This window comes from Pseudophryne corroboree, chromosome 4 (genome assembly GCF_028390025.1).
Source record: "Pseudophryne corroboree isolate aPseCor3 chromosome 4, aPseCor3.hap2, whole genome shotgun sequence".
In the NCBI taxonomy this organism is placed as follows: Eukaryota; Metazoa; Chordata; class Amphibia; order Anura; family Myobatrachidae; genus Pseudophryne; species Pseudophryne corroboree.
The window spans coordinates 278,542,904-278,556,963 of NC_086447.1; the positions used below are offsets into that span (position 1 = coordinate 278,542,904).

Here is a 14,060-nt window from a genome sequence, read left to right on the forward strand (position 1 = left end):
AAACCTCCATCTATTACCATATATTTTATAAGTGCCTGTTTATTTGGCCACATTCGCAAATTTTTATTGTTTGAATAAAAAATTGTTTTATTTGCAACATACTACACTATATTTGGAATTCTCTTTTACGCCCACATGTGGATTCCATTTATCCGAAGTACCTCTTAGAACCTACAACAGAGGATACATAAGGGAAGTATCAATTCTATATTGTTACCTGATAAGCGCACCGCATCTGGTCTAACTTTCTGCATACACTTATCCAATCTTTGGTATTGGTGATCCCTTCTGACCAGGTTGTGTGCAGCATATCTGTCTTGGCGCTCGGGCACTTTTCTGCTATCACTAGTAAGGTGCACAGGTAAATTTATTACTCACTGACATTTTAATCCACAGGGGGAGATAATTATTTCACTTGCGATTCTGTGAGACCTGGAAAACATGTACTGTTGGGGGTCCCAGTTTTGGAACTGCTAACCAAAGATGTCAAGAATTATGTGGGAGGGGAGTAAAGAGCAGTTACAATGGCATGTAAGCCAGAACACACCCCAAATGGCAGCTAGTCGCAAGGCGATGCTACTTGTATCAACACCTAAGTATGTTTCTATAATGGGTGAGATTTCTGCTTCACACCATTGTCAAACAATCTAAGAATAAGATTTCACTATGAATTCACTTTCTGGATAGAAGGTGGCTCGCTCACTGAGATGTGCTTCCTTTGGCATCAAACATACAGTGCATCCGGAGTATTCACAGCTCTTCACTTTTTTCACATTTTGTTATATGTTATAGCCTAATAGAATAAATTAATTTTTTTTCTTAAAATTCTACACACAATACCCCATAATGACAATTTGAAGAAAGTGTTTGAGATTTCTGCAAATTTATTAAAAGTGGAAAACTAAGAAATCACATGTACATAAGTATTTACAACCTTTGCTCAATACTTTGTTGATGTATCTTTGGCAGCAATTAAAGCCTAAAGCCTTTTTAAATATGATGCCACAAGCTTGGCACGCCTATCTTTGGCCAGTTTCGCCCATTTCTCTTTGCAGCACCTGTTAAGCTCCATCAGGTTGGATGGGACGAGTCGGTGCGCAGTCATTTTCAGATCTCTCCAGAGATGTTCAAATCGGATTCAAGTCTGGGATCTGGCTGGGCCACTCAAGGACATTCAGAGTTGTCCTGAAGCCACTCCTTTGATATTTTGGCTGTGTGCTTAGGGTTTGTTGTCCTGCCGAAAGATGAACAGTCAGCCCAGTCTGAGGTCAAGTGCGCTCTGGAGCAGGTTTCCATCCAGGATGTCTCTGTACATTGCTGCATTCATCTTTCCCTCTATTCTGACTAGTCTCCAAGTTCCTGCTGTTGAAAGACATCTCCACAGCATGATGCTGCCACCACCATGCTTCACTGTAGGGATGGTATTGGCCTGGTGATGAGCGGCGCCTGGTTTCCTCCAAACAGGATGCCTGGCATTCACTCCAAGAGTTCAATCTTTGTCTCATCAGACCAGAGAATTTTGTTTCTCATGGTCTGAGTGTACTTCAGGTGCATTTTGACAAACTCCAGGCGGGGTGCCATGGTGGGCTGTGCGGCTCCCCAAAGAAATGCCACCCCACACCATTACTGACCCACCGCCAAACCGGTCATGCTGGAGGATGTTGCAGGCAGCAGAACGTTCTCCTTGGCGTCTCCAGACTGTCACGTCTGTCACATGTGCTCAGTGAGAACCTGCTTTCATCTGTGAAGAGCACAGGGCGCCAGTGGCGAATGTGCCAATCTTGGTGTTCTCTGGCAAATGCCAAACGTCCTGCACGGTGTTGGGCTGTAAGCACAACCCCCACCTGTGGACGTCGAGCCCTCATACCACCCTCATGGAGTCTGTTTCTGATCGTTTGAGTAGACACATGCACATTTGTGGCTTGCTGGAGGTCATTTTGCAGGGCTCTGGCAGTGCTCCACCTTGCACAAAGGCGGAGGTAGCGGTCCTGCTGCTGGGTTGTTGCCCTCCTACGGCTTCCTCCACGTCTCCTGATGTACTGGCCTGTCTCCTGGTAGCGCCTCCATGCTCTGGACCAGCGGTGGCCAACCTGTGGCTCTTGAGCCTCATGCGGCTCTTTCTTTATTCAAATGTGGCTCCCGACACTCGAAGCCACGTGACCACAACAGATCCGGAAACTGCTGCACTCCAGCCAGTCAGTCAGCAGCAGCACAACGGGGACTGAGAACTGAGGGAGCCAGATACTAGAGGTGAGACACCCACTGGCAAACAGAGGACACATAAGGGGCTGCTGCAATGGCACGAGATATGTATGTGTGTGTGTGTGTGTGTGTGTGTGTGTGTGTGTGTGTGTGTGTGTGTGTGTGTGTGTGTGTGTGTGAGTGTGTGTGTGTGAGTGAGCTGTGGTGACACATGAGGGTCCTGGCAGGAGTGACACAGGAGAGTGCTGGCTTGAGTGACACATGGGAGCTGAAGTGTATTATGTGAATCTGGCTTTTTCAATATATTTTATGTGGATCTTTCTCAATTATTTTATGTGGAAGTGGCTTTTTAAATGTATTTTATGTTGGATCTGGCTTTAAATGTATTTCATGTGGATCTGGTTTTTTAAATGTATTTTATTCCAGAGGTGTGGCCTAGCAGGCACAAGGCCACACCCCATTTTTGCATGTGCGCCTGCGGCTCGATGTTGGCTCTTTGACGTGCCTAACAAAATGTTTGGCTCTTTGTTTCTGACTGGTTGGCCACCCCTGCTCTGGACACTACGCTGATAGACACAGCAAACCTTCTTGCCACAGCTCGCATTGATGTGCCATCCTGGATGAGCTGCACTACCTGAGCCACTTGTGTGGGTTGTAGACTCCGTCTCATGCTACCACTAGAGTGAAAGCACCACCACCTTTCAAAAATGTCCAAATCATCAGCCAGAAAGCATAGGAGCTGAGAAGTGGTTTGTGGTCACCACCTGCAGAACAACTCCTTTATTGGGGATGTCTTGCTAATTGCCTATAATGTCCACCTGTTGTCTATTCCATTTGCACAACAGCATGTGATATTGATTGTCAATCAGTATTGCTTCCTAAGTGGACAGTTTGATTTCACAGAAGTGTGATTGACTTGGAGTTACATTGTGTTAAGTGTTCCCTTTATTTTTTTGAGCAGTGTGTATATATATATATATATATATATATATATATATATATATATATATATATATATATATATATATATATATATATATATATATATATAAACATCATAGATGGCCGGCACTCGGAAAGCCTCCGTGGGCTTACTGGCTCAGGTGCCCTCCTTTGAGATATTCACCTCCATGCATACACCCAACGAGTAAGGAGGCACTCAGAGACTTTCAGTAGAAAAACACTTTAGTGAAGGCACTGCAAGTTACAACGACATCAACGTTTCGGGGCCCGTAGCCCCTTCTTCAGGATACCAAACCGTGACAAAAAACAAACATTTATATGTGCACTCACCCCTCCAAGACGTCCCCCCAGGCTGCCGCCGCCCCCGTGTCCAGGGCCCGGCGTCCGTCTCCACGAGCGGGTTACTTCCGCCGGAAGTGACGTCACCGGTCCCGCCCACGTTGCCGCGGCAACCCTATACACAAAACAATAAAAAACTCTGGTTGAGAGGAAGCCAGGTCCGTGCGGCGTCATACTATGCCTGCTCAAAGGTGCACTGTGCTGCATAAAAACCAAGTAGTGACATGTAAACAATGCTGATGTCTACCTTATAAATACTGAGACTCCTACATAAGCTCCTATAAAAACTCCTCATTACAGAGGACGTCAGTGAAACTCACCTGGCCTCACTTTAAGGAGACCCACTGTGTTCTATCGTGTATCAATAAAACTAGTTAAAACATAGTGACAATGGTGTGAACCGGATTTCCATAGTGAATATACTCACTAGTAGGTTAAAAACTGTGTACCCACACTGCTAAAAAATCCCCACATTTCAAAGACAGGACAAACCTCGTGCCAATCCTTATAACTATCAGATCCTCACGCCATCCCCTTGATAGCAAGCATGCAGCCATTCACTGCTGGCTCCCTCTCCCCATCTTTTACCCAGCATCATTGTGACATGCATTTAAAAACACAAACAGCAGATACAAAACAACATATGACATGTATGAGTTAACAAAAAAAATTAAAAAGAGTACATGTAAACTCCACACGGTTGTTAGCAGCATTTAGAAAAAGAAAGGTAAGAGAACACAGACCATCTCATCAGTCCTCAGATGGCTCTCTATCTGTAGTCTTACCATAAGTGGCTAGTTGTTACTCTCACATAATGGATGAATACCCCCTCTCGAGGGCCCCCAAGCTTTTTAACGAACCTACCCACAGTGTCTTCACCATTAACTAAATGCATAAAGATGACCATTTTTACAAGCAGTTACTAAGACCCAGTGATTCATTTAAGCCCCTGGGCCTGATGGTATCAAGTCTAAAAATCCATCGGGATTCCAACTGGAGCAGTTTCAACGCCCTGTTACCACCCCTGATGGATTCAGGCACCTGATCGATAATCCGGTATTTCAGGGTTGCCATTCCATGCTTCAGGTTGGCAAAATGCCGAGCTACCGGTTGCTCACTCTGGCCTGAGCTCAATGCCGCCCTGATGGCCTGTCTGTGCTGGGCCATCCTGATTTTAAAGAGACATTCCGTCTTCCCCACGTAATACAAGCCACATGGGCAAATAATGACATATACTACAAATTTTGAGTTGCATGACAAAGGCCAGTTGATGGTGTACTTCTTGGCCGAGTGTGGATGTAAAATACTGGATCCTACTGACATATAGCTGCATGTCGTGCAGCCAATGCATCTATAGCAACCATTGGGTCTGCTCAGGAAATGTTGAGGCGCTGGTTTTTTGAATTTGCTAAGATCAGTTTTAACAAGCATGTCCTTTATATTCCTTCCTCTTTTATAGCTCGGCATGATTTGTGTGTGTTTTAGTATCTTAAGATCAGATCATTGTGGCCCATTATCACCACAGACCCTGATCTTAAGATACTAAAACACACACAAATCATGCCGAGCTATAAAAGAGGAAGGAATATAAAGGACATGCTTGTTAAAACTGATCTTAGCAAATTCAAAAAACCAGCGCCTCAACATTTCCTGAGCAGACCCAATGGTTGCTATAGATGCATTGGCTGCACGACATGCAGCTATATGTCAGTAGGATCCAGTATTTTACATCCACACTCGGCCAAGAAGTACACCATCAACTGGCCTTTGTCATGCAACTCAAAATTTGTAGTATATGTCATTATTTGCCCATGTGGCTTGTATTACGTGGGGAAGACGGAATGTCTCTTTAAAATCAGGATGGCCCAGCACAGACAGGCCATCAGGGCGGCATTGAGCTCAGGCCAGAGTGAGCAACCGGTAGCTCGGCATTTTGCCAACCTGAAGCATGGAATGGCAACCCTGAAATACCGGATTATCGATCAGGTGCCTGAATCCATCAGGGGTGGTAACAGGGCGTTGAAACTGCTCCAGTTGGAATCCCGATGGATTTTTAGACTTGATACCATCAGGCCCAGGGGCTTAAATGAATCACTGGGTCTTAGTAACTGCTTGTAAAAATGGTCATCTTTATGCATTTAGTTAATGGTGAAGACACTGTGGGTAGGTTCGTTAAAAAGCTTGGGGGCCCTCGAGAGGGGGTATTCATCCATTATGTGAGAGTAACAACTAGCCACTTATGGTAAGACTACAGATAGAGAGCCATCTGAGGACTGATGAGATGGTCTGTGTTCTCTTACCTTTCTTTTTCTAAATGCTGCTAACAACCGTGTGGAGTTTACATGTACTCTTTTTAATTTTTTTTGTTAACTCATACATGTCATATGTTGTTTTGTATCTGCTGTTTGTGTTTTTAAATGCATGTCACAATGATGCTGGGTAAAAGATGGGGAGAGGGAGCCAGCAGTGAATGGCTGCATGCTTGCTATCAAGGGGATGGCGTGAGGATCTGATAGTTATAAGGATTGGCACGAGGTTTGTCCTGTCTTTGAAATGTGGGGATTTTTTAGCAGTGTGGGTACACAGTTTTTAACCTACTAGTGAGTATATTCACTATGGAAATCCGGTTCACACCATTGTCACTATGTTTTAACTAGTTTTATTGATACACGATAGAACACAGTGGGTCTCCTTAAAGTGAGGCCAGGTGAGTTTCACTGACGTCCTCTGTAATGAGGAGTTTTTATAGGAGCTTATGTAGGAGTCTCAGTATTTATAAGGTAGACATCAGCATTGTTTACATGTCACTACTTGGTTTTTATGCAGCACAGTGCACCTTTGAGCAGGCATAGTATGACGCCGCACGGACCTGGCTTCCTCTCAACCAGAGTTTTTTATTGTTTTGTGTATAGGGTTGCCGCGGCAACGTGGGCGGGACCGGTGACGTCACTTCCGGCGGAAGTAACCCGCTCGTGGAGACGGACGCCGGGCCCTGGACACGGGGGCGGCGGCAGCCTGGGGGGACGTCTTGGAGGGGTGAGTGCACATATAAATGTTTGTTTTTTGTCACGGTTTGGTATCCTGAAGAAGGGGCTACGGGCCCCGAAACGTTGATGTCGTTGTAACTTGCAGTGCCTTCACTAAAGTGTTTTTCTACTGAAAGTCTCTGAGTGCCTCCTTACTCGTTGGGTGTATATATATATATATATATATATATATATATATATATATATATATATATATATATATATATATATATATATATATATATATATATATATACACACACACACACACACATATAAAATATATATATACAGATACAATACTCTCCGGATGCACTGTACATCTGCAAGAATTAATGAAACCTCATACACAGCTACAGAATAAAGGAATACAGTGTCCCATAAGAAACAGGCGGTAATATCCAGAGCAATCACTTTAATTTTTGGATCACATTTAAAATTTGATTTTTCAGTCTAAAAACATTTTCATTAAAATCTACGAGAGTATACACAATCACCACTGATCTATTACATAGGGAATTAGCATACAGTGGTTCAGCAGCAAAGTTCAGAATAAATGGTATGTAGAACATATTACTCACTTGGTCTTTCCTTCCGCTAATTGTTAAATTGCTTATTGCCCATGCAGCTTCTTTCTGTGTCCCAAAATCACCCTGTTTAGGGTAGAAAAAAAAAAAAATAAGAATTTACTTACCGATAATTCTATTTCTCGGAGTCCGTAGTGGATGCTGGGTTTCCTGAAAGGACCATGGGGAATAGCGGCTCCGCAGGAGACAGGGCACAAAAGTAAAGCTTTTACAGGTCAGGTGGTGTGTACTGGCTCCTCCCCCTATGACCCTCCTCCAGACTCCAGTTAGGTACTGTGCCCGGACGAGCGTACACAATAAGGGAGGATTTTGAATCCCGGGTAAGACTCATACCAGCCACACCAATCACACCGTACAACTTGTGATCTAAACCCAGTTAACAGTATGATAACAGAGGAGCTTCTGAAAGATGGCTTCCTAAACAATAACCCGAATTAGTTAACAATAACTATGTACAAGTATTGCAGATAATCCGCACTTGGGATGGGCGCCCAGCATCCACTACGGACTCCGAGAAATAGAATTATCGGTAAGTAAATTCTTATTTTCTCTATCGTCCTAAGTGGATGCTGGGGTTCCTGAAAGGACCATGGGGATTATACCAAAGCTCCCAAACGGGCGGGAGAGTGCGGATGACTCTGCAGCACCGAATGAGAGAACTCCAGGTCCTCCTTTGCCAGGGTATCAAATTTGTAAAAATTTACAAACGTGTTCTCCCCTGACCACGTAGCTGCTCGGCAGAGTTGTAATGCCGAGACCCCTCGGGCAGCCGCCCAAGATGAGCCCACCTTCCTTGCGGAATGGGCCTTAACAGATTTAGGCTGTGGCAGGCCTGCCACAGAATGTACAAGTTGAATTTTGTTACAAATCCAACGAGCAATCGACTGCTTAGAAGCAGGTGCACCCAACTTGTTGGGTGCATACAGTATAAACAGCGAGTCAGATTTTCTGACTCCAGCCGTCCTTTAAATGTATATTTTTAAGGCTCTGACAACGTCCAACAACTTGGAGTCCTTCAAGTCGTCTGTAGCCGCAGGCACTACAATAGGCTGGTTCAGGTGAAACGCTGATACCACCTTAGGGAGAAAATGCGGACGCGTCCGCAGCTCTGCCCTATGTCGAATGGAAAATTAAATAAGGGCTTTTATAAAACAAAGCCGCCAGTTCAGATACTCTCCCGGCCGAAGCCAGGGCCAGTAACATAGTCACTTTCCATGTGAGATATTTCAAATCCACATTCTTTAGTGGTTCAAACCAATTGGATTTGAGGAAATCTAAAACTACATTTAGATCCCACGGTGCCACCTTAGGCACCACAGGAGGCTGTATATGCAGTACTCCTTTGATAAAAATCTGGACCTCAGGGACTGAGGCCAATTCTTTTTGGAAGAATATTGATAGGGCCGAAATTTGAACCTTAATAGATCCCAATTTGAGACCCATAGACAATCCTGATTGCAGGAAATGTAGGAAAACGACCCAGTTGAAATTCCTCCATCGGAGCACTCCGCTGCTCGCACCACGCAACATATTTTCGCCAAATACGGCGATAATGCTTCGCGGTGACTTCCTTCCTTGCCTTTATCAAGGTAGGAATGACTTCTTCTGGAATGCCTTTTCCTTTTAGGATCTGGCATTCAAACGCCATGCCGTCAAACGCAGCCGCGGTAATTCTTGAAAAAGACAAGTACCCTGCTGAAGCAGGTCCCTTCTCAGAAGTAGAGGCCACGGATCGTCCGTGACCATCTCTTGAAGTTCCGGGTACCAAGTCCTTCTTGGCCAATCCGGAGCCACTAGTCTTACTCCTCTTTGCCGTATAATCCTCAATACCTTTGGTATGAGAGGCAGAGGAGGAAACACATATACCGACTGGTACACCCAAGGTGTTACCAGCGCGTCCACAGCTATTGCCTGCGGATCTCTTGACCTGGCGCAATACCTGTCCAGTGTTTTGTTGAGGCGAGACGCCATCATGTCCACCATTGGTTTTACCCAACGGTTTAATAGCATGTGGAAAACTTCTGGATGAAGTCCCCACTCTCCCGGGTGAAGGTCGTGTCTGCTGAGGAAGTCTGCTTCCCAGTTGTCCACGCCCGGGATGAATACTGCTGACAGTGCTATCACGTGATTCTCCGCCCAGCGAAGGATCCTGGCAGCTTCTGCCATTGCCCTCCTGCTTCTTGTGCCGCCCTGTCTGTTTACATGGGCGACTGACGTGATGTTGTCCGACTGGATCAACACCGGTCTTCCTTGAAGCAGAGGTTCCGCCTGGCTTAGAGCATTGTAGATTGCTCTTAGTTCCAGAATGCTTATGTGAAGAGACTTTTTCAGGCTCGACCACACTCCCTGGAAATTTCTTCCCTGTGTGACTGCTCCCCAGCCTCTCAGGCTGGCCTCCGTGGTCACCAGGATCCAATCCTGCATGCCGAATCTGCGGCCCTCCAATAGATGAGCCTCCTGCAACCACCACAGAAGGGATACCCTTGTCCTCGGCGACAGGGTTATCCGCAGGTGCATCTGAAGATGCGACCCTGACCATTTGTCCAACAGATCCCTTTGCATGGAATCTGCCGAAAGGGATTGCTTCGTAAGAAGCTACCATTTTTTCCCAGGACTCTTGTGCATTGATGTACAGACACCTTTCCTGGTTTTAGGAGGTTCCTGACCAGGTCAGATAACTCCTTGGCTTTTTCTTCGGGAAGAAAAACCTTTTTCTGAACTGTGTCCAGAATCATCCCCAGGAACAGCAGACGAGTTGTCGGCATTAATTGGGATTTTGGAATATTCAGAATCCATCCGTGCTGCTTTAGCACCTCTTGAGATAGTGCTAAACCCATCTCTAGCTGTTCTCTGGACCTTGCCCTTATTAGGAGATCGTCCAAGTATGGGATAATTAATACGCCTTTTCTTCGAAGAAGAAATATTATCTCGGCCATTACCTTTGTAAAGACCCGAGGTGCCGTGGACAAACCAAACGGCAGCGTCTGAAACTGATAGTGACAGTTTTGTACAACGAACCTGAGGTACCCCTGGTGTGAGGGGTAATTGGAACGTGGAGATACGCATCCTTGATGTCCAAGGATACCATAAAGTCCCCTTCTTCCAGGTTCGCTATCACTGCTCTGAGTGACTCCATCTTGAACTTGGACTTCTTTATGTACAGGTTCAAGGACTTCAGATTTAGAATAGGCCTTACCGAGCCATCCGGCTTCGGTACCACAAAAAGAGTGGAATAATACCCCTTCCCTTGTTGTAGAAGAGGTACCTTGACTATCACCTGCTGAGAATACAGCTTGTGAATGGCTTCCAAAACCGTCTCCCTTTCTGAGGGGGACGTTGGTAAAGCAGACTTCAGGAAACGGCGAGGTGGCTCTGTCTCTAATTTCAACCTGTACCCCTGAGATATTATCTGCAGGATCCAGGGATTTACCTGCGAGTGAGCCCACTGCGCGCTGTAATTCTTGAGACGACCGCCTACCGCCCCCGAGTCCGCTTGCGAAGCCCCAGCGTCATGCTGAGGCTTTTGTAGAAGCCGGGGAGGGCTTCTGTTCCTGGGAAGGAGCTGCCTGTTGCTGTCTCTTCCCTCGTCCTCTGCCTCGTGGCAGATATGAATAGCCCTTTGCTCTCTTATTTTTAAAGGAACGAAAGGGCTGCGTTGAAAGGTCGGTGCCTTTTTCAGTTGGGGAGTGACTTGAGGTAGAAAGGTGGATTTCCCGGCCGTAGCCGTGGCCACCAAATCCGATAGACCGACCCCAAATAACTCCTCTACGCATCGCCTGTCCACTGTCGTGTCCATAAAGCTCTTCTGGCCGAAATGGACATAGCACTTACCCGTGATGCCAGTGTGCAGATATCTCTCTGTGCATCACGCATATAAAGAAATGCATCCTTTATTTGTTCTAACGACAGTAAAATATTGTCCCTGTCCAGGGTATCAATATTTTCGATCAGGGACTCTGACCAAACTACCCCAGCACTGCACATCCAGGCAGTCGCAATAGCTGGTCGTAGTATAACACCTGCATGTGTGTATATACCTTTTTGGATATTTTCCATCCTCCTATCTGATGGATCTTTAAGTGCGGCCGTCTCAGGAGAGGGTAACGCCACTTGTTTTGATGAGCGTGTTAGCGCTTTGTCCACCCTAGGAGGTGTTTCCCAGCGCTCCCTAACCTCTGGCGGGAAAGGGTATAAAGCCAATAACTTCTTTGAAATTAGCAGTTTTTTATCGGGGCACCCCACGCTTCATCACACACGTCATTTAATTCTTCTGATTCGGTAAAAACTACTGGTAGTTTTTTCACACCCCACATAATACCCTGTTTAGTGGTACCTGTAGTATCAGCTAAATGTAACATCTCCTTTATTGCCAAAATCATATAACGTGTGGCCCTACTGGAAAATACGGTTGATTCGTCACCTTCACCACCGGAATCAGTGCCTGTGTCTGGGTCTGTGTCGACCGACTGAGGCAAGGGGCGTTTTACAGCCCCTGACGGTGTTTGAGGCGCCTGGACAGGCACTAATTGAGTGTCCGGCCGCCTCATGTCGGCAAACGACTGCTTAAGCGAGTTGACGCTATCCCGTAATTCCACAAATAAAGGCATCCATTCTGGTGTCGACCCCCTAGAAGGTGACATCCTCATATTTGGCAATTGCTCCGCCTCCACACCAATAACGTCCTCATACATGTCGACACACACGTACCGACACACAGCAGACACACAGGGAATGCTCTATACGAAGACAGGACCCACTAGCCCTTTGGGGAGACAGAGGGAGAGTCTGCCAGCACACACCAAAAAGCGCTATATATGACAGGGATAGCCTTATGATTAAGTGCTCCCTTATAGCTGCTTTTATATTAATATATTGCCATTTATTTTGCCCCCCCTCTCTGTTATACCCTGTTTCTGTAGTGCAGTGCAGGGGAGAGACCTGGGAGCCTTCCTGACCAGCGGAGCTGTGACAGAAAATGGCGCCGTGTGCTGAGGAGATAGGCCCCGCCCCTTTTCCGGCGGGCTCGTCTCCCGCTATTTAGTACATTTAGGCAGGGGTAAATATCTCCATATAGCCTCTGGGGCTATATGTGAGGTATTTTTAGCCTTTTTAAAGGTTTTCATTTGCCTCCCAGGGCGCCCCCCCCCCAGCGCCCTGCACCCTCAGTGACTGCCGTGTGAAGTGTGCTGAGAGGAAAATGGCGCACAGCTGCAGTGCTGTGCGCTACCTTAAGAAGACTGCAGGAGTCTTCAGCCGCCGATTCTGGACCTCTTCTTGCTTCAGCATCTGTGAGGGGGCCGGCGGCGTGGCTCCGGTGACCATCCAGGCTGTACCTGTGATCGTCCCTCTGGAGCTTCATGTCCAGTAGCCAAGAAGCCAATCCATCCTGCACGCAGGTGAGTTCACTTCTTCTCCCCTCTGTCCCTCGTTGCAGTGATCCTGTTGCCAGCAGGAATCACTGTAAAATAAAAAACCTAAGCTAAACTCTCTAAGCAGCTCTTTATGAGAGCCACCTAGAATTGCACCCTTCTCGGCCGGGCACAAAAATCTAACTGGAGTCTGGAGGAGGGTCATAGGGGGAGGAGCCAGTACACACCACCTGACCTGTAAAAGCTTTACTTTTGTGCCCTGTCTCCTGCGGAGCCGCTATTCCCCATGGTCCTTTCAGGAACCCCAGCATCCACTTAGGACGATAGAGAAATGGACATTACTGATAAAAGACAAAGAGGGGCTGTGCCACCAAGGCTGGTCATGTAGAGCAAAACAGAAAAGCAGAATCCATTTTAGACAGCGGCCCTTACCTTATCCAAAAGATGTATGATCATTGGTACAAGGTTACCATCGATAACGGCCTGAACTTGCTGCTGGTTGCCAGCTGTGATGTTAGACAAAAACCATACTGCCTCCTGTAAGATCAGAAAAGTGAAACATGCTAAACTGCCAAACAGGGCTACACAAGACAAATGGCAACATTATATGAGTAATAGAGTAGTGAGTGAAAGCAAGCTACCACTTTTTGGCACACCACAGATTTAGCCACACCAAGTGACCCCCCAGGGACTCCCACATATGCCTCATTTGCATCATTAATGAGACATAAGAACAATGAAAGGGTACACTTAACACTGGTGCATTTTATGAAAATTGGAGTAAAGAGGCATAAACACTAGTTGTACATTAAATAATCATAAATGTGTCATTATTGTGGCTTATTGGGCCCTCCGAGTTTGGTAAACTGTAAAACAAAGTAAACTGGAAGGAAAATAGGATTTTGGTACTTACCAGGTAAATCCTTTTCTTTGAATCCATAGGGGGCACTGGAGTACTCTTGGGATATGGACGGGCGTAGCCGAACAAGGGCACTGAATATTTAAATTTAGGACCCTCCCCCCCCTCCATATCCCCGAGTACCTCAGTGTACGACCTCAGTGTTTTTTACTGAGCGAACAGGAACGATATAGAGAGGTTGACAATGGAGAATACCTATAACATAACGGACAACACAATGTTGACCCATAACCTTACTGTCAACTAAACAGTTGACACCATAACCGATAGAACTTTATAATTTGAACCAATCGGTGAAAATGTGTTACCATAAGCTCCTTTGAGCTTAATATCAATGAAGTAAAACTTGTTACCCTAAGCTCCCTTGAGCTTAACACAACCCAGGTAAAACTGCTCTGGGTGGGCGTCCAGTGCCCCCTATGGATTCAAAGAAAAGGATTTACCTGGTAAGTACCAAAATCCTATTTTCTTTATCATCCACTAGGGGTCACTGGAGTACTCTTGGGACGTACCAAAGCTTCCCTCGTGGGCGGGAGAGCTGTTTGATACTTGTAACAGTAGGCAGCCCAAAGCTAGATGCTGATGGCGCCACCATTTATAACGTGTAAACGTGCACAAACATGGTGCACATGAAGGCTATATAGCCGCGTTTTAG

The 14,060-nt window shown here is 46.0% G+C and overlaps 1 protein-coding gene across 1 annotated transcript in view; it reads right to left on the reverse strand.

Moving 5' to 3' along the window:
- Positions 1–14,060, reverse strand: part of KPNA4 (karyopherin subunit alpha 4) — a 129,599-nt gene that overhangs the window by 30,471 nt on the left and 85,068 nt on the right. The window contains exons 13-14 of the mRNA XM_063916168.1: positions 12,919–13,023; positions 7,112–7,183 (exon numbers count right to left, since the gene is read on the reverse strand). Coding sequence (XP_063772238.1) covers positions 7,112–7,183; positions 12,919–13,023 — 177 coding nt within the window. The remainder of the gene's footprint in view (positions 1–7,111; positions 7,184–12,918; positions 13,024–14,060) is intronic.